The sequence below is a fragment of the Mus caroli genome, unplaced genomic scaffold (genome assembly GCF_978045245.1).
Source record: "Mus caroli unplaced genomic scaffold, Mus_caroli_1 scaffold_8, whole genome shotgun sequence".
Lineage (NCBI taxonomy): Eukaryota > Metazoa > Chordata > Mammalia > Rodentia > Muridae > Mus > Mus caroli.
Genome location: NW_028227263.1, coordinates 23,328,307 through 23,353,531, shown reverse-complemented (window position 1 = coordinate 23,353,531; position 25,225 = coordinate 23,328,307). Strand labels below are relative to the sequence as shown.

Here is a 25,225-nt window from a genome sequence, read left to right as displayed (position 1 = left end):
CCCCCTCATCTCTCTCACACCCATGCTTGTGAATCAATCAGATGTAAACTCTCAGCTACTGCGCCAGCACAATGCCCACCTGCTGCCATACTGTCTGCCATGATGGTCATGGACTCTAACCTTCTGGAACTGTGAGCTGCCAAATTAAATGCTTTCTTTAATAAGTTTTGGTTATGATGTTTTGTCACAGTCACAGAAAAGTAATTAAAACAATGAGGGAGGAAAGGGAGAGGATAAAAATGTTGGCCATGTTGACTTTAGTGTTCCTATAGGACATCCAGTGAGAGCTTGTCAGTGATGACTCCACACAAGGTGGAGCTCAGTGAAGAGATATAGTTAGGTGTTGTTAGTATTTAGATAGGAATCACGATGATGGGAGTAAAAATCCTTTGAGAAAATACAGAAACTTTAGGACTAACTTCTAACTAATTCATGGTTTAACTCAAAGAAAAAAATCTCAAAGGAAATTAGAAAATATCTTTGAACTGAAAAAAAAAAAAACCAAAGAAAAGAAAATACAGTGTACTAAACTGTGGCATCCAGATAAAAAGATGCTTAAATTTTTTAAAAAAAATTATGCATATGTTATATGTACTTGTTAGTGTATGTATGCACATGTGCGTATGCATGTGTAGTATATGTACTTGTTAGAGTATGTGCATGTGTGTGGTATGTCTGTGTTATATATACTTGTTAGTGTGTGTTATATAAACTTGTTAGTGTGAGTGCTATGTGTGTTATATAACTTGTTAGTGTGTGTGCTCATGTATGTATTATATATACAGTTGTTAGTGTATGTAGTTGTTTGTGTGGTATATGTATAGAGGCCAGAGGTAGACACTGGCATCTTTCCTCGTCCTTTTTCCATTTTTCTTTTTTCTTTCTTTCTCTCCTTCTTTCTCTCTTTCTTTCCTTCCTTCTTTCCTTCCTTCTTTCCTTCTTTCCTTCCTTCCTTCCTTCCTTCCTTCCTTCCTTCCTTCCTTCCTTCCTTCCTTCCTTCTTTCTTTCTTTCTTTCTTTCTTTCTTTCTTTCTTTCTTTCTTTCTTTCGACAGGGTTTCTCTGTGCAGCCCTGGCTGTCCTGGAACTCACTCTATAGACCAGGCTGGCCTCGAACTCAGAAATCCACCTGCCTCTGCCTCCCAAGTGCTGGGATTAAAAGCATGCGCCACCACGCCCGGCCACTTTTCTTATTTTGAGTCAAGGTCTCTTACTAGATCTGAAGCTCATGGATTGAGCCAGTCTGGCTTCAGGAATCTGCTCATCTCCCCCTCCCCCTCACTACTGACCTTAGGCACTTGTGACTTGGGTTCCAGGGATTCAGACTTAGGGACTCATGCTCACAGGCAGTTTCCTGACTGAGCCATCTCCTCAGACCATAAAATGAAATATTTCTTGGTGAATTCTACCAAACACTTCAAGAAGGAATGACAGGGATTCTTCTTAGGAAGAAGTGGAGGAGGAAGGAACCATTTTCTGAATGTTTTATGAGGCAAAGCATCATTGGTCCTAAAACAGTTGAAGCAGCACTGGAAAGCTATAAGCACATAGCTTCAGGAAATAAATACAAGGGCTCAGCAAAACATTTGCAAACCAAACACACCAATCCACGTCGAATGCAATGTGCCCTAAGCACGGAGGCTTTACTGTGGCAGTGCAACACAGAGTCAGTAACTGAACGTCGGCCCATGCAATCCTCCATGTCTGTCATCTGAAGAAAGGAAACCCAGGGATGCAGAAAAAAGCATTTGTCATCATCCAATATCTATCCACACACGTTAGAAATAGACGGGAACATCTTTGATGTCATAACGGGACCCACCAAACTCTACCACATGCATAGTGATGACAGGCTGAGGCTTTCCTCTGCACCATGTGGGGAATACAGAACGTCTCCTTCCACCCTGCCTCAGCCTGTATTTAGAGATCTAGTCAGTGTGATAGGACAAGAAAAGAAGGAAAGCAAACTGGAAACAAAAACTTCTCTGTACGTAGGAAATGTGAGCGTCTAAGTGCAATCTCATAGGAAATTTACAGAAACGTTCCCAGAACCAATGACCACACACAGTTACACTGCAGGCTGTGCAGTCACCACACAGTGTGTGCTACATACGGACAATGAACGATGAGAAACAAAACTAAAAAAAAAAAAAAAAAAAAAAAAACATGTAAAAGAGGTCCAACATCAGATGAAACATTCAAGTACAAATTTAATAACTGGTGTCAGAATCTTTATGCTAAAAATTACAAAAATGGAAATAGTATTACACAAAGGTTTATCGAGTTTCCTGTGCCACGTTTATGGATCAGTAGAATTCCACGGAGTAAAGGGGCTGGGTTTCCACTTCTTTTTTTTTGTTTCTGAGGATCAAAACTTGAATCCTAAGCATTCGACCGAGCCACCCCAACCCAAGATGTTCACTTTTAAAGATTGATGTATAAATTCAAACCAAAAGGTCATCTGATTTTTTAAATCATGAATAAGGCAGTTTTATTTAAATCATAAGGCAGGTTTAGAATTTATATGCTACTGTAAAGATTCAACACAGCCCAAAATATTTTTTAAGATGAAGAATAAAGTTGGAAGAGCCAAATACTCAGCTCTAAGACTTGCCTGTGAAGCTGCAATAACCCAGCACTGGGGTGTTGGTGATGGAGCAATTCAGGCGACGGGGCTACACATCACTGAAGCAGAGAAACCAGAAACAACCACATGAAGGAACCTAGTGATTGTCTGCAGAAGTGCAAAGGTGGCCAAGTCAGAAAAGGTCAGACTTTCAACAAATGATTCTGGAGTGACTGGGTATCTATATACAAAATTAATAAATCTTAGCCTCCACCTCGAAGTCCATGGGAGAATTAACTCAAAGCCCCGGGGGGCGGGGGGGGGCAGAGCTAGATGAAAAGACAGTGTGGAATTCTTAGAAAATGCTGGGGGCTTATAATGTGGAGTTAGACAACGAGGTCTCAGACATGACACTACAAAGATGACTCACACAAGAGACGATGAATTAAACTTCATTAAAATGTGAAAGCATTTGCTCTGGGAAAGACACTGCTCCACAGTGGAAACAGAAATTATAACCTGGAATAAGAAACTTGAAAATTAAGGAGGAGGGAACCCAGTTAGACACTGCTGACCTAAAGTGAGTGAGATCCTGGGGTACAGTCCTCAGGAGGACAGAGATGGGGGGAGGGGAGGAGGGAGGAGAAATGAGACAATGGTGGTGATGATGATGGTGGTGATGGTGGTGGTGATTGTGATGATGATGATGATGGTAGCGATGTGATAATAGTGATGATGGTGAGGGTGAGGGTGGTGATGATGTTGGTGATAGTGATGGTGATGTGATGATGAGCAGCAGGAGGAAGAGAATGGGAAAGATGAGGAAGAAAAGGAAGAGGAGGAGGAGGAGAAGAAGAAAGGTTTATTTTTAATTTTGTTGTTTAACACTTGTTTTTGTGGCACTGGGAATTGAACTCCAGTCATGATGTACGCTTTTTTAGCTTTTACTTTGAGGCAGGCGGGGCCTCATTAAGTTACCCATGGAAGCTCTGAAGCTTTGATACTGCTGCCTCAGCTTCCTGTTCGTCACAAGCCTCTTACATTGCACGCCACCAGGTGTGGCTATGGACTGCAAAGCTGAACGAACTCTTGCTTCATTCAAGGCAACATTGCTGTGGTAAATCCACTTGTGAAAAGATGCTGATATCTTAGGGGCGCCGGGAACGCGACTTAAAACAGAGATGAGATACCATCACTCACCAATAGCTATTGCTGAATAATCAGTAACAGTGATAAGTACAGTCAGTGCTGTGTGCTGGCAAAGGCACAGGACTGTCATTCATTGCTGAACAGGAAGGCAGAAGGCACAGCCACTCTGGAAAGTTTCTGCTGTCATACCAGGTTCAACATACATGGAACCATGCGACTCATTAATCGCATTAATTCTGGCTAGTTCTCCCCTGGAAACAACTCACCGGTGTTCCACAGCCAAGGGAAAGGGACACTGTGGCACAGCCACAATAGAACATTACTCAGCTGTGAAAAGGACTTATTCATATGCGTAACAATTTGGATGACTCTCAGAGGCATCGTGCTGAGTAAGAGGAGCTGCTCTTGAAAGGCTTCATAGTGTGTGGTGCTATTTATATATGCAGTGATTGAAAAGAGAACACTGTAGTGGTGAGAAGAGATGAGTAGAAGCCTGGTCTTGGGAGCGGGGAGAGGGTAAGGGGATGGTGACCACACACGAGAAGTTTGAAGGTTTTCTCTGAGATGGTGGAGCTGTTCTGTGTTCTGAGTTCCTGGTGGCTTATAGCAATTCACCCATGTGTTAAAGATTCACTGAAGTACGAGAAACAACCAAACAAAACAAAAAAATCAAAAAGACCCATAAAGTGCTGTAGGTGGGAGGCAAAAAGGGACACACAAGAAATAAAAAAGGATCTTCCTAAGTGGGAAGCATCATCTGATGAGCAGGAAGGATAGCATCGTACTAAAAAATCAATCACCTGTTAGTGTGGTTGGACAGGGCATGCACCTGTGTATCTTTCATCTCTCTCAGCTATTATGGAGTTGAGGGTGACCTTGAACTTCTGATCCTCTTTCCACTGAGTGCGGAGACCACAGGTGTGCTCTGCCTCCCTTGGTGTATGCACTGTTGGGGACTGAATCCAGGCTTCATGCATGCCAGGCAAACACTTTACCCACAGAGCCAGTTTCCAGCCCTTAGAAAGCTATTGAAAACAATACAGTAAATAGAAATGCATAGGAATGGTGAGCTGAGGACTCCTACTGAAAGAGGGTGTTTAATGATATGGAAGCAAGCTGGAGACACGCTCCTAGATTTCCAGTGATGAAAAGATGACTGTAACCATGAACAAAATGACAGACATGGGAAGCAAGAGGCATTTACTCAGGGGGAGATGGGACCAAATGTTCCTAGAGCCAAGACCAGAGCAAACAGAAGATCACTTGAATTTGGGTGGAGAGAAACAAGCGATGAGCTACACACAAAGGATATTTCAGTTGTGAAAGAAAACCCCGACAGTGGACCTAGGGAGAAAACATGCCAAACAAAAGCTCCATTTTAGTAAGAAGTATGAAATGATCAGAAATACCACAACAGTTTTAAAACCACTTTGTCAGTCTTTGACAGGCAGAGAGGTTTAAAACTCTGAAAGTTAATAATAGACTTTAAATAACTCTCAGCTTCCTCTGCCTTGAGCCTTGAGACCTTCAATAAAGGAATTCTCTCCTTGTCCAATATCCACAGACTTGATGATGTAGTCTCCTGCCAGAGAGATAGGAATCCAATAGCATCTCACCCCCAGAGGCTCTGGAAGTGTCTCACCCGTCATCTGATAAAAACATATAGAGTCAGAGGTCCTTTGGCACCTACCGTTCCCTTGGACACATCATCAGGCACATGAGATGGAGATGGGAAGCCAGTCGAGTCCTGACAATGGAAAGCATGAAATGTCTCCTGCCAGCAGTGGTCAAGGAAGTGAACCAGGAACCCCAGCAGGGTGACTGGACCTGTGAGGCTCAAACTGTGGCTGAAGACCGGAATTACAAGGTGACCTCAAGCTGCCTAAGGCAAGCATCACAGAAGGCCTTGCTGGAAAGTGTTCCCCTATGGGCAGGATCTGGAAAGAAAGAGAACCACATTAGCCCCGCTGCCAGAGGAAAGGGAGCCACCAAGGATGGGGGCTTGGATGTAAAGAACTCAGAGAAGTAAAACTGGAAACGAATCCAAACTGTCTGGGAGAGAGGCTTTTGAATGTTCTTATCATATAGAAAAGAGAAGTGTCTGAGATGATGAAGGGCCTAGATGCTTTGAGTTGATCAATACACAATATATAAACATACTAAACCATCACAATGTGTCCCATAAAGATGTGCAATTGTTCTGTCAATAAAAAAAAAATTTCTGAGGGCTCTTGGGAATTCACAGGAGATGCCATCCCAGGCAGAAGTCCAAGGCACTAAACTGAAATGGAAAGATGCTTCTGGTAATAAGAGATGGATTTACCGCATCTGACTCCGCACCGTCCATCATCCTCAAGCTGCCTCCTCAGGGGTTCATTTGTAGGAAGATCACGCTAAAGGGATGCTGTTTCAGTACTGAAATTTATCGTGGTGGTTGTTGTAAATTTTCATCATACGACTTGGTCTGAATTCTCTCTATGGGGGAAGGAAACCAGCATTCGTCGGGCTTCTGCACGAGCTTCACCTTCTCCCTAAATGCCACCATCCTGGTCACTAGAGTGATAGTACAGATACAGAGTGTCCCTGATAGTACAGATACAGAGTGTCCCTGCCCCAATGGGCTCGTGTGTTAAAGGTTGGATCGCTCAGCAGTTGGGACTACTGAGAGTGGATGGATGACAACCATGATCATCATCATGGATCAACCAATGAGTTCACAGCTGAATGGACTTTTAAGAAATGGGGCCTAGATGAAGGAAATGGGTTCCTGGGGACATGACTGTGAAGGGTAGAGCGTAACTCTGGCATCTTTCAGTTCCTCGTGCTGGCCTGCAGATGCCATGAAGAGAGCGGCTTTCTCCACAACACCCATCTACCAGGATGTTTCTGCCTTGCTATGGACCTAAAAGCAGTAGGGCTAGCCTAATAGGGTCTGAAACGAATGATGCCATCAGCCAGAATAAATTCTTTTTCCTTTTAGTTCATCTCTCTTAGGCATGAATGTGTGTGATATATATATATATATATATATATATATATATATATATATATATATACATATATATATATATATGTGTGTGTGTGTGTGTGTGTGTGTGTGTGTGTGTGTATGTGTACGTGTATGTATGTACCTGTGAGTGTGCGTATGGTGTATATATTTGTGAGTGTGTGTGTGTGTGTGTGTGTGTGTGTGAATGTGTGTGTATAGGTGTGTGTATACCTATGAGTGTGTATATGTGGTGTCTGTATTTGTTAGTGTGTGTGTATGTGTGTGTGTGTGTGTGTATTTGGGGTATGTATTTGTGAGTGTGGGTAGGTGGGTGAGTGTAAATATCTGGCATATATATTTGTGACTGTAAATGTAAGTGTGTGTGAGTGAATGTATGTGGTGTATGCATTTGTATGCATGTGTTTCAGAGAGAGTATATCTATGAGGCATGTATATTTGTGAGTGTATGGGGGACATATGAGCATGACTGTGTGTGTGTGTGTCTGCCTGTGGAAGCCAAAGGTTGATACTGGGTGTCTTTCTTGTTCACTCAAGAGGGTCCCTACTCAACCACCTATTGTTTGAGACAGGCCTCTCACTGAACCTGGAGCTTATCAATTTGGTTCCGGTAGCTAGCCAGTGGACTTCAAAGGTCTACCTGTCTCCCTGGTCTACTGCTAGCATTGCTCATTTGTTTGTTTTTGTTTTGTTTTGTTTTGTTTTAAATAAGGAAACCGAGGTTCTGAGGAGTCTTTTGACATAGAACACGCAGTTACTAGGCATGCTGGAGGAGGGGGAGGTTACGCCCAGGTCTGGCAGGCTCCAGCTAGCTACCTCATCCTCCACCTTCCCTCACTTGTCACGGATCGACAGGCTTTCTCGATAGACATGATGACAGTCCCAGCTGGAAGTTTGACTCAACAACTGATAATCAGATGTGTGACAACTGTGCCTCTGCCAGCAACCCTGGGAAGCCAGCTGTGGCAGACGCCTGTGGGGCCATGACACACTCCAGATGACTCCGGTCTGCATGTGGGCTCCCTAAAACCCCATGTTTGCTTGCTTTGCAATCAGACACCTACATAGAGTGGCCAGGGAAGGGGTTGGGGAAGGAGAGCCGGAGGTTGTCAGGACTCACAAAACACCTGAGAAAGGTGACCTTAGAAGTGCTATGGTAATAAAGAAGCAGAAATCAAGGAGACAGACTGTAGACAAGAGGGCTAAAGACGCTTCCTGGGGACGGTGTGACACTGGGGCGGGGGGAGGGATTTTTAGCCCTCTCTTTGATAAACACTTATTTACACTAGCATTTTTCGTGAATCATCTGAGAATAAGTTGGGGTCATGGTTCTCATTAACTCTAAAATGTCCCAATGGACATTTCTTAAAAGGAATATATTCTTCAAAATGTATGTCATGTGATTATCTAAATGAGGAAATATAACCCACAGGACTATGGAGTTAAGCAAAGGGCCAAGGAAAGTGTCAGCCACCAGGACATGGTTGACAGAGGCCAGGAAGATTGTTTCCATTTGTTCAGTCAGCATTTGTCCCTGCAGGCCGATGTCACTGAGGGGGTCCCGCTGGTCTCAGATAGGACATCAGGACTCTTCCCTTAGCATAGATCCTGTTTCTGGGCCCTATAATTCAAATTATAGTCTTGAAGCATCACAGAGAAGATCCAGTTGCCCTGTTTGTGTCTTTGGGGGAACAGAGTGAAGTCTATGAAGGCCAGGGCAGTAGATTCTCAGATACTATCAATACACAACTAAATAACATAATTGATAAAAGAATGTATTTTGTTTGTAAGAAATTCAGACTAGAACTGATAAGGCCAATGTTCTCTTGCTTTCCACCTTCAAACAGCCCACTCCATCCCCTCCGAGGCAACCATCATTAAAAACGATTGTGTGGGTCTCCTGGGTGCTTACATGTATGCATGCATGTAAGCCTTGTAGAAAGGCGCTTTATTGCACGTCTCTTTAAAACACTGTGTCTCAAGCGTCGCAACACTGCTGCCGCCCTTTAATACAGTTCCTCATGGTGTGGTGACCCCCAAACATAAAATTATTTTTGCTGCTACTTCATAACTGTAATTTTGCTACTGTTATGAATCTTAGTGTAAAACTATCTGATGTACGACCCTTATAGGAGTCATAACTGACAGGTTAAGAACAACTGCTTTAGAAGATTGGGGGTGGGAGGCTTTAAAAGAACTTGATTTTAACATGGTCTCAAAAAGAGTCAAGGATGGCATAAACTCTTGTATTTTCTTCACTTGGCTGACCAGAAGTACCTCATGTGCCTATGTGCCTACATGCTTCATATCCCTCCTGTGCCTCGTGTCCTTCATGTCCCTTGTATCTCTCTTGTTCCTCTTGTCCCTCATGTCCCTTGTGTGCCTATGTATTCTACCATCCTCTATATTAAAGTTTTAGATAAGTGGGGTATTTTTTTTTGTCTAAACCACTTGAGAGGTCAGTAAGGGATCATGACCCCCACTGATCTCAGACTACTTCAGCATGGATTTCCCAAGGCCAAAGTCGTTCTCTTAAGTGTGCAGTCTAATTATCCAAATGGGGCAATGTAACGCTGGACCAGGGCTATTATCTGATAGTGCAGATCTCGGTTTCATTCACAGAATTATGAAGGCCCTTTTCTTAAACACGAGCTTTGTATTGTAATCCCTTCTGTTTCTTTGTTTTTCTTTCTCTTTTTTGTTTTTTTTTTCGAGACAGGATTTCTCTGTGTAGCCCTGGCTGTCCTGGAACTCACTTTGTAGACCAGGCTGGCCTCAAACTCAGAAATCCTCCTGCCTCTGCCTCCCAAGTGCTGGGATTAAAGGCACGCACCACCGCCCTTCAGTTTCTTGTGTCTTAAAAACCTGCGTGCGTGTGAACAGCTCAATGTTTTTAGTGGGTGCGGTTATCTTCAGTATGGGTGTCCGCTAGCTTGTGTAGACTTTCCCCTGTCTAGGTCGGCTTTTCCTTTCTGTGTTTTGAGCACTGTCCACTTGAATGTTTGTGGCTGTGGCTTTGAATCACTGTCTCAGTGCACATAATGAAGACCTGAGCTGTGAGGACTCAGAATGGCAAGGAACTTTCCTTTAAAAAGGTTTTGGTTTTTTTTTTTTGTTTTTTTTTTGTTTTTTTTTTTAAACTGCCATTATTTATAAAATTCAATACTGGAATCACAAAACACCATAATCCTTTAGACTTCTTAAAAGACTTTTTCCCCTTGTTTGGAAGGAGGGTTAATGGTTTAGGGAAGTTCTTGAAGAACGATTCTGAGGAAAGACAGTAATGTTGGTGCTGAATCTTCTCACACTGTGCCAGGGAACCTTCACCAGACTATAGCGGTTTTGCCTGCTGGTGTGGATTTGATCCCACCTAGCTCCATGGTCAAAACCGGCTGTGTTTTCTGGCTCACTCTGTTCTCCTGTGCATTTAGCAAACTTCCGCCAGGGGGATGGGTGCTATTTCTGCTTTGTGTGAAGCATATCGTACCATCTGCACTGGCTGGATTTCAGCAGAGATAGTAAAGAAACATTTATCAAGAAAATCAAAGTTGGTCTCGCCAAGTGTGGTCTGGAGAGATTTGCTTCCTCAACGCATATGCGGCCTTCTCACTGCCGGGAAACACGAGTTGACTTTGAAAAGCTTCCAAGAGGACAGGCCTTTGGATCTAAGCCTGGAGCGCCTGTCGACTGCTCATGACCCAGTGGTTTTAAAGTAGCCATATTCCTGGAGATGTGAAAGCCAACAGCTCCCAATCAATTCTACGATAGATACTCAGTCCCAAAGAATTTTAGCCGCTTTGATAGACAGGATAGATTCAAGAGGGCGGAAGAGGGAAAGAGTTTGAGGATGGTGGCGGGAAAGGTGGAATCAGGCTGGGATGAGGAATGTTTTGCTGAGAGGCAGGGAGAACAGAGGGTGAAGGAAGGCTTCAGTACACTGCACAGGGCACTCCAGCAGAGAACGTTTGGTAAGAATCCTAAACATAAGGCAGAGGGCCGCTTCCCATTGATTGTCATTGCGGTGTTGGTTTATATGACACGAAGCCTAGGGAAGTGAGGGAAGGAGAAGAAAAATGATCTATTTCTACACACATGTGTCTTGCCAATCATCCAGACAAGACAAGCGTATGGCCCCTCAGAACAACTCGGTTCATGTTTTTATGCAGATCACTGTGTGAGCTAAGTGTCATTCGCAGACTAGAAACTGGCACATGCTATTTTCCTTGGAAGACTTGAGAAACGAGAGAAGATAACAGTTGCGGATTGTGCTCTGTGAGGAAAGCATCACTCAGGAGCTGTGTTACTCCATGTGTGCTCCGTGGGCCAGCAGCCTCCACCTCACCCTGGAAAGCAAACAGACACATCTCACTCCAGCCCCTGCTGAGCCAGCATCAAGTCCATGGGGGGAGGGACAGGAATCGTGGTTGGGAGAGCTTTAGAGCTCCTCTGTGCTAAGGTTGGCAGAGTCCTCTTGATGAGGCTTCAAATAGGAGGTCCAATACATGGTTCCCATGAAGAAAGAAAGTAGACCTAGTAGCAGAGGCTGTTCATCTCTGCTATTCTGGAGGCAGAAGCAGGAAGATCACAAGTTCAAGGCCAGCCTGGGAAACTGAGCTCCTGCCTCAAAATAAAGAGTAAGCAGAAGTCCAGTGTGTGTGTGAGGTCTTGAATTCAATCCTTGGCGTTGTTAAATAAATAAGTAAATAAATAAATAAGCAAATGAATGGATGGATGGATGGATGGATGGATAGATGGGTGGATGGATAGATGGGTGGATGGATAGATGGATGGATGGGTGGATGGATGGATGGGCGGATGGATGGATGGATGGATGGATGGATGGATGGATGGGTAGGTAGATGGCAAGTGTGGTCAGAGGGCACTGACTAAGAACAATGAGACAGTAATGACATGATTAATGTTTATTGAGTATTTTCTAGGTTCTGCTATAAATACTCTTTGTCCAAATTTACTGTTAAATCAACATATTTTATTGATCAAGAAACCAAGGTTGAAGGTTTACAGTAATAGCTAAGTAAGAGCCCACTCCACAACTACAATACTATGTGGCCTGGCTACTGTCTGGATTTCAGTACAGAAATCAATGATGCTTTTAACAAACTTGGTTTCATATGTTCTTTGTGGACAGGATCCGCAGCTTAGGTTCTCCCCAGTTTCCTTGGAACATACCAGAAAGCTTAGGGTGTAGTAGGAACCTGTTCATTGAGTTCATGGAATTAAGGCCAGAAAGGACTATTTCTTGCTTTTGGGATATAACTTGTAGCTGAGATGGAGAATGAATTCAACCCATGTCTTAGCAGAAGAAAGCCCATCCACATCTCTGGTAATTCATTTGTTCGGTCCTAACACCTATTGACTAAAGGAAAATTCTCCTTCCTGGCCTGCTTCCTTCCCATACTTCTTTCCTGTTTCCTGCTTCCTTTTTCTTCCCTTTCCTCTGCTTGAATGTCCACACATGCTTCCTCCCTCCCTCTCTCCGACCCCTTGTCTCCCTCCCTTCTTCCCTCCCGTCTTCTCTCCCTCCCTCTCCCTTTCTCTCTCCCACCATCTCTTCCACTTCTTCTGTCTTCCTACAGTGGTCACCTGATTGGATGTAGGAAAGATGTCTGAATTTAACCATGACTTGTATTTTGTCAGATAAGCAAAGTAGAAAGAAATTGGTGAGGAGATTGGGAGTGTTTTCTAAGAAACCAGTTCACTGTACCCTAAGATCCGTGCCCCATAAATAGAGTGGAAGGAGGAGGGAGTAAGGGCTCAGAATATGTGTCTGGTCCAGTGAGCTGATTGGTGAGAGAAGACTTGTTGCCAGGGAAAACAGAATTCATGACATGGAAACAACATAAGACTGGGGTCTGTGACCTGTACCATCTGTGGGAGAAGACCTGTGATTAGGTGGAAGGGAACATTGTAGGAAGTGAAGGAGGAGGGTTTACCTGCTGTGTTCCAGTCTTTCGCCATCTTACATGTTGTTCTTGTTGTCTTGAGGCTGTAGAAATCATAGTGTTGATGTGTTGCTCGCATCTGTGCAACACTGAGGGAAAGTGTGGAGTAACAGCTATGGGAACTGATGTCGCTGTCTTAGGCCTGCCTGCCTCCTGGGATTGCTTTTGTTCCAAACCGTGGCATTATTATTTCAGCTAATTGTGACCCTGTCAAGAGATTTTTCCTGCTATTTCCAGATAACTACAGTGACATTGTGGTTTTCTTCTTTCACTTATAAACTGACGAATATATTAATAATAGATTTGCTAAAATGTTGAGCCCATCTTTGTATTTCCAATAGGAGTCGTACATTCAGGCAGTTAGTTTCATTCATTTTTAGACTGAATATATTCTTGGATTTTCTTGCCTGAGAGGTCCACACTGTCTCAAAGTTATTTAACATTCTGTCTTATGTTCCATGCAAGCCTCATTTTCTGGTCCCTTTTCTTGTCTACCCATGTTTCTGCCCTTTAAATTGATGTTGATTGGCTTTTTCAGGCAGTTCCTTCCTTCTTCCTCATCTTCTCTCTGGCCCACGGCATCTTCAGTGCTCACCCTCACTCCCTTTCCTTCTCTAAGTAGATCCTAAACCTTCATGTAGGAGGCGCTAATCTATTGATATTTCCCCAGCATCCCCTTCATGGACTTTCCCGGTGATGCTGCTGTGTGACTCACGGCTAGCATGTGTACCCTCATTAAGATGGCAACTGTCTTCCCCTTAATCAGCCTTTTCTTTTTGCATGAAGGTAACATTCATAGTGTATAAGGTAACAATCCACTCGTTAAATGACACAGTTCACTGTACTTCACATTTACAACACCACAACTGGCGTCTCTCTAGTTCCAGTGAGTTCCATTATCTCTAAAGAAAAGGCTTTGCTCACAGAGCATCACCTCTTTGCTCCCCTTTCCCTTTACATGCAGCAACACCCTCTGCATGTCTGTGTAGCTAACTGCTCAGGCTTCTATAGTCCTGGGTCATTGCTGTGGCTAATACCAGAGAGACCAGCTTTAGGGAGAAAGGGTTTTATCTTACACATGGTTTCAGTCTGTCATGGTGGAAGGGGGTGAGGGAGGAACTCACATCATGGCAGACAGATGCAGTGACAGAAAGTGACCAGGACACTATCTAGTTCTCCAGGATATGCCCTGAGTGACTCAGTTCTCCAACCAGGCTCCACCTTCTGCAATCCCACCACCTCCTCAGAGATCATTCCTGTTTGGTGTGCGTCTGTGAATTAGACCATTCAGTCAGCCAGAACCCTTGTGGTCTAATCATCTTTGTAAATGTCCTCACAGATGCATCCAGAAATGGGCTTTCCTAATGTCCCAGTCCTTCCTGGACATTGAGACATTAACCAAGTCTCAATGGAGACTGACCATTATACAGATTTTCCATCAATTACCAATCAGGAAAGTGTCCCCACAGGCTTACCACAGACCAATTTGGTGAAGGCATTTTCTCAATTGAGGTTCTTTCTTCCAAAATGACTTTAGCTTGTTTCAAGTTGACATAAAACTAGCCAGCACCTATGTTATATACATGTATGAAGATATTCCAAGGAAGCATTATTTTACATCATATAAGCTAATAAAGATTTTAAGAATAATTTTTAAAAGTCAGTATGGGACAAATTCTGCAATCCTGTCAGGTCGTCTCATTTACATGCCTCTAGCTGTTGATGTTAATAAAATTCAAATTCCCTTCAAGCAGGTGAGATGCTCAGGCCCCTGCTGCGGGTGCCACAGGCATCGCTAATAGGTACTTAAACACTTTGGACATTGCTAATATTGAAACTGCCTCTTGTTTTTCAGTAAGAGATGCTAAAAATCTGGTACCTATGGACCCCAATGGCTTGTCAGATCCCTACGTTAAACTGAAACTGATCCCTGATCCCAAAAGTGAGAGCAAACAGAAGACCAAGACCATCAAGTGCTCCCTCAATCCAGAGTGGAATGAAACCTTCAGATTGTAAGTGGGAATCTCCATGGCCTAGCATGTGTGACAGAGGCAGAGAATAGGGACTGGGGCATTCTCCCCTTTTCCTATGCTTCCCTCCCTCCTTCCGGTATTGTTAGCCAGGAGAAAGTAAAAAAAAAATTAATGCAGTTGCGACTGCTTGTAGTATGGGAATATGGGTTGGTGGATGGGGTTGGGTGTGTGCTGCCTGGTGACAGTTAATTAGTGGGGCATAATCTATAGGTAATATTGGCAAAAACCTCCAGGACTGAGTTTAGATGATGCTGGGTTTGCAGCCTACTGGGAGAACTATGTCAGCTCCACTTTAGGGTCTTCTCTAATGAGGAAGAGTATGAGGATCCCCTCTCAACATGCCTGGGCCAGTGGTTGTTAATAGTAGCAGTACCAAGCAGGGATGAGATACAATCAAGCACTAGTTAGACAATCTGACTAATAATCTCTGGTGAGATCATTTCTATTTTATGCATGGGGCTTGCTCAAGAGTCCCCTTGGTGAGGTGAAGGCTGAGCAGGATGCATCCTCATGGAGTTTGACCCTAGAGGTCGTGTTACAGCCACAGGCTGGCAACATGGTTCTTGGGGGCAGCCTCATGTTCTTGCCTCTTTTTCAGGATAAAGCCAGGGCTACTTGAGCCTCTCAGGACCATGTCATAGACGTTTCCCCTGAGACACTAGCAAGAGGTTTCTCTGTGCCGTCTCTGCTTCATATTCAGCTCAGATGTGTGCACACACACGCATGCCCAGTGATGTCTTGGGTAGTGGACTGCTTCCCAGTGACTGTCCATGGGAATTAGCAACAGACATAGATAGGCCTGCTTTTGTTGGCGCTGGCTGAGGTCCCCCACCTGAGCCACGGGCTGTCAAACAGAATGAGCCCCAACTCCCAGAAGAATAGAAACCAAGTGTGTCCCCTGCAGCAGCTTGTGACAGGATTTCTACTGCAGGGTAGCGTCCTTTTGTACATTTCATCTGCTTGAGAAGTCAAGATGGCCTCAGCTGGTTCTCTCTCTCTCTCTCGCTCTCCCCCTTCCTCCTTCCCACTCTCCAGTCAGCTGAAGGAATCAGACAAAGACAGAAGACTGTCTGTAGAGATCTGGGATTGGGACCTGACCAGCAGGAATGACTTCATGGGATCTCTGTCGTTTGGGATTTCAGAACTACAGAAAGCCGGTGTGGATGGCTGGTAAGAAGGATTCTACATGGGAAACAACAATGCACTCCTGTCCATCAGACATGGGATTGAATATGTTGTCCTTTAAAACTACAATAGGGCCAGGCAGTTGTGGTGCCTTTAACCCCAGCACTTGGGAGGCAGAGGCAGGTGGATTTCTGAGTTCGAGGCCAGCCTGGTCTACAGAGAGTGAGTACCAGGACAGCTGGGGCTATTCAGAGAAACCCTGTCTCAAAAAAACCTAACAAAACAAAACAAAACAAAACAAATCCAAAAACAAACAAAAACTGCAATATGAAAACCCAAGATGATGACTCATAGCTCGGCTTGGCCTAATTTGACTCTTTAGTTTACTGGGTCTGGTCATGGGCCTTTCATCCGAGCTACTTAGAAGATTGGGACTGAGGGGATGGCAAGGTGAAGGCCTGCCTGGACAACTTAGTGAGAACTTGCTTCAAAATAAAACGTAAAAGGGGGCCTGGAAGATGGCTGGGTGCTGACCTGGGGGATGGCTGGGTGCTGAGCTGGGAGATGGCTGGGTGCTGAGGCACCTGCTGGCATGCACAGTCATAAAATGCTTGTTGTGTAAGCACAAGGACTTGAATTCAAATGCCCACCACCCATGCAAAAGTAGGCAGAAGAAAAGCAGTGTGTATCTGTTACTCCAGCCCTGGCATGCCAAGGGGACCAGAAACTGAGAACAGGTAGAAACAAGCAAGCCTCTAGAACTCACTGGGCAGTGTGTCTAACTAATGGGTGAGCTCCAGGTTCAATAAAAGAACCTTTGAAAAACCAAGTAGAGAGTGATTGAAAAAGACACTCAACTTCATCCTTTGCCTCCCCAAGCATACACACACACACATGCACACGCACATGCACACACACACACACACACACACACACACACACACACACACACACACACAGGACCAGACAAGCTGTAACTGTGAATAACTGAATATCAAGCAAGACATGATTCCATCTTGGCTGCAGTTCTTACCCTAGTTTACCACTTCTGTCTTAGGGCACACAGCTTCATGGCACTAAAGCCATCTTAGGATTTACCCGACAGATCTAAGCCACCCATTGCCCAATCTTGACTCCTTTAGGAGGTGTGCCCTTGTTGACAGTGCCTCCCAAACCTGCCCACAGTCACCAACAATGTTTTATTTCTTCTGGAGTTTTTTCTTTGCTTGATTCTAATACCAGAACAAAGCATCCTCATCCAATATTTCCAACAGGGAGTGGGTCAGCCCCGCGGGGGACCACTTTACAGTCTCCTGAATGGAAGAGTAAGATCAATGGTCTAACCTGGCTTCCGAGCCGTCCCTTTGGGGAAAGAGGTGATTGGAGCCGTTCTTAGTTCTTAAAAATAAATGATCTCCTCTCTAAATTGTCTCACTTGGGACTTCTTCAGTTCCAAGTGAAAGAAAAGACAAATCGGACTGACTTCTCAAGAAAAAGAATGCATCATCCAGCCAGCGCATCCCCATTGTCCACCTTAGAGCTCCCTAGTCCCTGCCCCGGAATGATTTACCTCGGGTTCTTACTCAAATGGACAGAACGTTCTAGTCCCTAGGGGGTGCACAGGAAAGATGGCAGGTGTGTTTTTATGGAGTTCAGGAGGGAGCAGAGATAAACCTTGAACAAGAAATGACTCAAAGAACAAGTCAATGACCATGTAATGAGAGAGATGACATGGAGAGGAGTGTGTCAGGGGTTGGTATTAAATAAAGCACAATTCTGAACTGCTTAAAAATACCATACTTAGCCGGGTGCTGGTGGCACACGCCTTTAATCCCAGCACTTGGGAGGCAGAGGCAGGCGAATCTCTGTGAGTTCGAGGCCAGCCTGGTCTACAAAGAGAATTCCAGGACAGACAGGAGTACACAGAGAAACCCTGCCTCAAAACACCCTCCCCCCAAAAAAAAACCCTCACCATACTGTAAAATAATAATCAGAAGTCAGGGCTGCCCTCAGCTCACTACTGGGGGCCAGCGGCTGACTCCATGGGAAGATTTGATAGACGGATGTCTAGGAAATTGGTTTTCAATAGCATGTCTACATTAAATCACATACACACACACACACACACACACACACACACACACACACACCCATACACGCACGCACGCACGCATGCACATGCATACACATGTATATGAGCAATGGAAGCCCAGTCTTGAGGCGCTGTCATCTTCCAGTCTGAATCAAAAGATGGCCTTAACTCACTTTTCCTTAACTCACATCTTTGCAGAACAGAAGCCACCTGCACACTGTGACTAAATTACCCAGAGTGACACAATGGGAGGAAGGAGATGCTTAAGGAGGAAGGAAGCACTAGTATGCTATGAAAAGCCCAGTCATCCTTTTCCATCAGTTTTGGATACTTTCCCCTGCCTTGTTTCTGTCTTCCTGGACACACAGACAGGGTGTCCTTTCTCTGCAAGTCCGTGATCACTGCTAAGTAGAAGTGAGGCAGGAGAGAGCGTAGTGGTAAGAACTGTAATAAGAATAGTTACTACTGACTGGTTTGGTTCCGACTAGATGCCAGGCCCTGGGCTGAGCACACAAGTGCAGGGATCATAGGTACTGCTTCTTTGGTGAAAACCGTCCTTAGACTTGCCCAGACCGTTCATGATCTCACAGAGGCCACAGCTCCTTTTGCTGGTGGTGCCTTCCGGGCTTCCCTCCTGCAGAGCACCCCACACCCCGAGAGCAAGTCTGGCCCACCTCCACTTGAGTCGTCTTACTGGTTTCCTGCTTGTACCTCAGGTTCCTGATTTTCTTCCTCAGTGTGTCTCCTTCCCACATGGTACAATGCATTCAGCCCCAGGTCACAGCTGACCCTGTTTGTTTGGGATTTTGTTTGTTTGTTTGTTTGTTTGTTTGTTTGTTTGTTTTCCCCCCTCAGTGCTTCTGGGACTTCGTGGAGAGATGGTAGCTCTATCCCTGGTACCCACCCCCCACCCCTTGCACTGCTGCTATGATGTCACAGTCTATGAAAGCAGGACCACCCAGGGAACTACCCTCCTTCTAACTCCCCCACTCCTTTCTTTCCCAGGCCGTGCAAGAGGAGCTTAAGTCCTCTTTCAGAAATAAAGCTGTTTTTTTTCTGCATCTCTAGTTTTGTTTTATGAGCATTTAGCCCAGCACACAGGATAGCCTTCTGCCTGGGTAGCTACCGCCTGCCTGCTCTACTCTAACAATTTTAAATGACAGAAACAAAAAAGACAATTGTTTGCTTAAAACAGTTGTTGACTGAAACAGTTTTCCTGGGAGAAATTTAACAAGAGCTAAGCATTTAACCCAAGCAAAGAGAGAGAGAATGAAAAGACATAAGAGACCTGGATATGGTAATCAGATGAATTGCTTAGCATGCACAAGTGCCTGGTTCCTTCTAATGCCACGCATACTATATGTGATAGATATAGGCCTGCAATCCCAGCACTGGGAAGGTAGAGGCAGGGTGAGTCAGAAGTTCAAGGTCGCCTTGAGCTATAAAATGAGTTCAAGGTCAACATGAGCTACATGGGAGATTCTCTCTCTCTCTCTCTCTCTCTCTGTGTGTGTGTGTGTGTGTGTCTGTAAAAGTAGAATTACTAGTAATAATTTTTTTAAGGCACACTGAACCTAGTGGTTCAGCTAGCCTAGCCAGGAGAGTCCCAATGTACCGTCTGTCTCTGCTTCCCAGCACTAAGCTTACAGGCCTATGGTGCCACACCCAGGTTGCTTTATGTGGATGCTGTGGGTCTAAACTCAGGTGCCTTACGCTTGGGCAGCAAGCACTTTACTGACTGAGCTATCTTCCCAGGCTTCCAGAGAGTCTTTTAACACTCTCTGGTATTAAATAAGTCACATGCCACCTTGCAAACTCAGTTCTGTCTCCCGATGTTAACAGTGTTCCTCCAGCCTTCCTGCTGCGTTATACAGTTACCTGTTATATGATGTCAGTAACAGAGCTGGAAAAAAAATCCTCTGGCCAATACTGTTGTACAGCAGGTGCCTCAGGCATTCAGTTACAGGAACACGCTGTACAGACTTGCCTCGGGGAGCAGTAGGCTAGACCCAGAGCTCAGGGATGCAAGGGGCTCTGCCCCTGAGATTTGGGTTAGTACATTCTATGATGCCCACATCACAAGGAAGTCCACAGAGTGTGTCCTGGTCGTCTGGGGATGCTTGACTGTGACTTAAAACCATGTGGCAGAACCCGCAGAGGCAGCTGTAGAAGTCTCCAGATGTGCAGCCCCTGCCCCCGGCCACTCATCTGCCTCTCTGCTGCCAGCTCTGCACCTTCTGCCAAACCCTCCCTGTGTGTCTAATTGTGTCTATTTATGCTGGAGATTCATCTGTATTACTTGTTTGGTTTGTTTTCTCTAAAGGATCTGCTCTGGGACTATGTCTCAGTTCTATGTCTGTTTTCTTCTCTCTGTCTGTTTATTTTGCATTTGTCTTTGAACTCCACTTGAGTATTTTGCTATTTGTTTTTCTCTTCGTACCTTACCCAGGTCTTTAAGAATAACGAACGCTATTGTGGGAATAGGCAATTTCTCTAAGTTTTTGATGTGTCACATCCTGAGTTCTGTTGCTCTTTCTGGGTCCATCCGGGAAATGTGGTCTTCATTTCCATTCTTATGAAATACATGTAGGCACACTCTTTAACCTTGAGAATTAGCTTTGCATTTTTTTTTAGATATTTGCTCACAGAGCTGGGAGGATGGCTCAGCAGTTAAGAGCACTTGCTGCTCTTACAGAGTTAGGTTCCCAGAACCCACATCAGATGACTTACAGTCACCTGTAATTGTTTCCTCGGAAGATCCAATAACCTCTTCTTGCTTTCTTGGACACCAGTATAAACATGGTACGCATACATACATACATACATACACTCACACACACACACACACACACACACACACACACACACAGAGAGAGAGACAGAGAGAGAGAGGGGGCGGGAGGGAGAGAGAGAGAAGTAAATTAAGTTTTTAAGTGTTTGTTCCTGTATCAAGTTGCAATAAAATGGCTTAGGCAGGCGATGCAGCTCCTTTTCCTTCTTTACAAAGTGAAATCTCTTTACTTTATTATGTGTATGAAGGCTTGGCCTACAGGCATGGATGTGTACTACATGCATCCCTGATCTCTGTAAAGGTCAGAAGAGGGCTTCTGATTCCCTAGAACTGGAGTTACTGAGGGTTGTGTGCAGCCAATGTGGGTGCCGGGAGTTGAACCCAGATCCTCTGCCAGGGCAGCCAGTGATCTTAACTACGGAGTCACATTTCCAGCCCCTTGTAGTTCGTCTTATTTCCCTTTCTTCCAAGTAAACGTAGTCTACATTCAATGCTCCTGACTATTCTATAGGCATTTGAATAAAAAGTGTGTCTATTGTCTGTAGGATGTTCATTTCAGCATCGATGAAGTGCACATCCTCATGGCTTGTGAACCTTGTATGCCTTTATATTTTCATTTTGTTTGCTTAAGCTAAGTACATAACACTCGTCCTGGCTCTCTCAGTCAAAATGTCAGATACGTTTTATTTTCTTTTCTGGTGGTGTTTTATTTTTTCCTTCCATGAGTGTAGCAATATCATTTTCTGTGTAACTCCTCTGGGTCTATTATACCGACATGACGTCATCTTTGTCATAGTTGATGTTTCTCCCTTACTGACATGACGTCATCTTTGTCACAGTTGATGTTTTGTCCCCTGCAACCTCATTGATGACATTCATACAGCCACTTACCCTTCTTTCCATGGAAATCCACAGCAGGAGAACCCTCTGTGCTCAAGAGGCATAAGAGAACAAAACAGATACAAATCTTTACCCTCAGGGAGATTTCTCTCTAGGTAGAGAAAAAGAAATAACAATTTTATGTTGGGAGTGGGGGGACCATGACATGTTCCATACGGATAAATAAATGCTGCCTGGGGAGCGCTGGAAGCAGGGTTGGCATGTAGATTTCAGGTCCTTTCTCAGGAAAGAATTTACTTGCAAGGTGACATTTAGCAGGGAGGTAAAGGGAGGAGAGCTTGGGTCCTGCTGCTATCTAGGGAGAAAGCAGCTAACTCCAAGGCCCCAAGGCAAGCCTGTGCCTGGTGAACTGCGGGCATCCATCATGAAGCAGCTTGTGAAGCGAGGGTTAGGTCAGCAAGGAGGAGGACTGTGGTGTGTTCTGAGGGAGGATGTTGAGGACAGCCATTCTGCTCCTTGTTCCTTCTCTGTCGATACTCCTCATAACATAAAAATAAAGTCTCACATGTTATGAACCTGTTCCCATCACTCAATAACGTTGGCTACATCATTTTTTAAAGCATGTGTGTATGGGTGTAGTGTTTATGCATGCGCACATGCATGTTCATTTTCGTGAATATTCACTCTGGGGAGGGGGAGCGGTGCTTGTGTACTATAGCATGCGTGTGGTAATGGAGGTCAGAGGTCAATTTCTGGTGTTGGTCATCATTTTTCAGTTTGTCTGAGACAGACTCGGGTTCATTGCTGGGTACACCAAGTTAGGTGACCTCCGAGTTTCTAGGAAGATAGGGTTACAGATGCAGGGTTCAGCTTTATGTAGGTCCTAGGGCTCCTAACCCCATCCTCTTGATTGACAGGCAAATTCTTTGTCCCTTGAGCTATCTGAGCTGCTATCAAAGATCATTTCTTCTTTGTTTCTTTGTTTGTTCTTTCTTTCTTCCTTCCTTCCTCTCTCCCTCCCTCCTTTCCTTCCTTCCTTCCTTCCTCCCTTCCTTCCTTCCTTCTTGTTTTTGTTTTGTTTGTTTATTTTAAGACAGCCCTTCTTTGTGTGGCCTTAGCTTGTCTTGGAACTAGCTCTATAGACCAGGCTGGCCTTGAACTCACAGAGATCTGTCAGTCTCTGCCTTCTAAGAGCTGAGGTTGAAGGTATCCACCACCACCACCAGCCAGCTCCAGACATCATTTCTTATAGCTTCATGTGACCCATTTTGTAGAGCTGCCTCCATCAGTCAGTCATTTATTCTAAGACAGGGAATACATATCTATAAAAAAAAACTCACAACAATAAACTGGCAGCTCAACTCTGATGTGCATACACTTTTAATTATGTCCTAATAAATCCTCAAGACTGAAATTAATGTCTCTGAGAATGTGTGTGTCAATAAAATGTTTGCTAACACATCCTGTAGTTTTTAAAAAAACTTCTCCATCTGATGAGTGTGTGTCAGTATTATTTCATCCTTACATGTCAACTCTTAGTAATGTATATGTCAAACACTCAACTCAAGGACTGTACACATTCTGTAGTTCCAATTCTGCTAAGCCATTTGCAGATTGCTATTTGTTTATATTTATGGGGGGTTCTATTTTTCTTATTGATTCCTAAGATCTGTTTAGAGAGGATGTCGTTCAGTTAGAGCACTTGCCTAGCAAACAAAATGGTCTGGGTTTGGTCTCCAGCCCTGCAGAGAAAAAGAACTCCCAATACTGAGGGCATGCATGTTTCCCCGACATGTATGTCATGAAATCCTCCCATTCATGTAAAATGCCACTTTCCTTCATATGTATTTGTCTTAGTGTGCAGAGAGTGTCTGTGTAACTCTAACCTAATACGATAAATATCAAGGCAGTGGGCAGAGACATTGCCCCGCCCCATTCTCTAATTCCCTAATTGTCTGAATTACCCACCCTGTGTTCATTGTCTCCAGTAGATTTTGAAATTCAGTGATTGGCGTTTTCTTCTGAAACAATCTTTCCTAATTTCAGATTGTTCCCTTTTCCGGCTCTCTTGACTCTCACTGGAAATATGAACTAGACATTTTACAGGATTTTCCTCCTGCAGCTGCTCTCCTGGGTTGTCTGATCTACGGCGTCCATGTTTCTTGTATTGGATGGCTGGGTTTCCGTGTGTCCTGCCACCTTTATCTCTCCTTCTAGAAGGATGAGCACAGAGGTGACCTGTGTCCCTTTCCTAATCCCTCAGATCCAGATAAGAGAGCCAGGAGCCTTTTGTAATCTCATGCATACCAGATATCCTGTGCCCTGTAGGGGACCTCAGGTAGAGATGGCTACACAGGCAAGAGTCCCTCCTGAGGGAGAGGCAGTCTCCTTTACACACTGTAAAGTTCTGTGTCCATTGTTAAACTGGGTAGAGTCCCTGTTCTTTTCTTCTAGGGTACACTGTCCTTTCCTGGGGTCAGCAGAAGTGCATATAGTCTGGGTCTGTCCTCCCTGCACGCCAGCTCCAGTAGCTGGCCCCTCCCCCAGCCTCCTGAATGGAAGGCATGGGACTCTTATGTACACCTTGCTCATCTGATCCAGGCTTGTCGGTGGCTGGCGTTTCCACTACCTATGAAAGCTGGTGAACTGTATTTTCTGAAGTGTGAGACCCAGCATGACTTTGGATGCTCATAGTCAAGAGTGTGGGTTGTACTGACGTGTCTACTTCTCTTCTTAGTACTGTGCAGGGAAGGTCCTGGGAGTAGGTGCCTAAGATGCTGTGACACTCTCTCTTTTTGCTGGTTCTATCTAGAGAGGGAAAGCCTTGTGCTAGACTGTGGGAGCACCTGCACCTCTGTTGGTTGGTCTCGTGTGCTTAAGCTGAGCATCACAGTGCAAGCATGAAGAAGAGCCAGCTGTGAGCGTGTGCCTGTGTGTGTGTGTGTGTGTGTGTGTGTGCACATGTAGAAACCAGAGGTTGGTGTTGGATGTCTTCCTCAACCGCTCTCTACCTTGTGTTTTGAGACAGAGTCTCTCTTTGAACCTTGAGCTCACCAGTTAGCTAAGAATCCCTGAGATCCTCCTGTTCTAATCCAGGGCTGGGATTAGAGAGCCCCAGCTCAGGTTTTCATGCTTACATAAGAAGCACATCACTGGGCTACCTCCCTAGTTCCATCTTCCATTTTAACAGCCATTTTTACTCAAGGAAAGTGACTGGATTTATCTTAAAGGAATTGATTCAAAATATCTCTCTCTCTCTCTCTCTCTCTCTCTCTCTCTCTCTCTCTCTCTCTCTCTCTCTCTCTCTCTCTCTCTCTCTCTCTCTCCCACTCTACCCTCTTGTTTCATTTTCTGTGCCAGCAGGTAAAATCTAGATCTTCATATATGCTAACTTGAACCTTCAAGCCAGACAATGGACTTTAAATGTGAACTTATTATTGTTTTTAAAACCCCAATTATTTTCATGATAAACATTAAGTCAAAATAATGTGCAGACTTGTGCAGCCAGCCTCCCCGAACTCCCTCAGATGTGCACACACCTTCTTAGTTGTGTATCTTTTAGAACTTTGTGGGAGCGAACTGAGCATGCAGTGTGAGGCTCAGAGGCTTATGTTGCTGCCTCGGCTTCATCTATCCCTTCATGCGGACACCGCTTAAGAAG

General features: G+C 44.6%; 1 protein-coding gene across 3 annotated transcripts in view; it reads left to right on the top strand.

The window, feature by feature from the left end:
- Positions 1 to 25,225, top strand: part of Prkcb (protein kinase C beta) — a 341,205-nt gene that overhangs the window by 217,166 nt on the left and 98,814 nt on the right. For all 3 annotated transcript variants that reach the window (XM_021166849.3, XM_021166848.3, XM_085841346.1), the window contains 2 exons: positions 14,539 to 14,695; positions 15,752 to 15,886. In XM_021166849.3, coding sequence (XP_021022508.1) covers positions 14,539 to 14,695; positions 15,752 to 15,886 — 292 coding nt within the window. The remainder of the gene's footprint in view (positions 1 to 14,538; positions 14,696 to 15,751; positions 15,887 to 25,225) is intronic.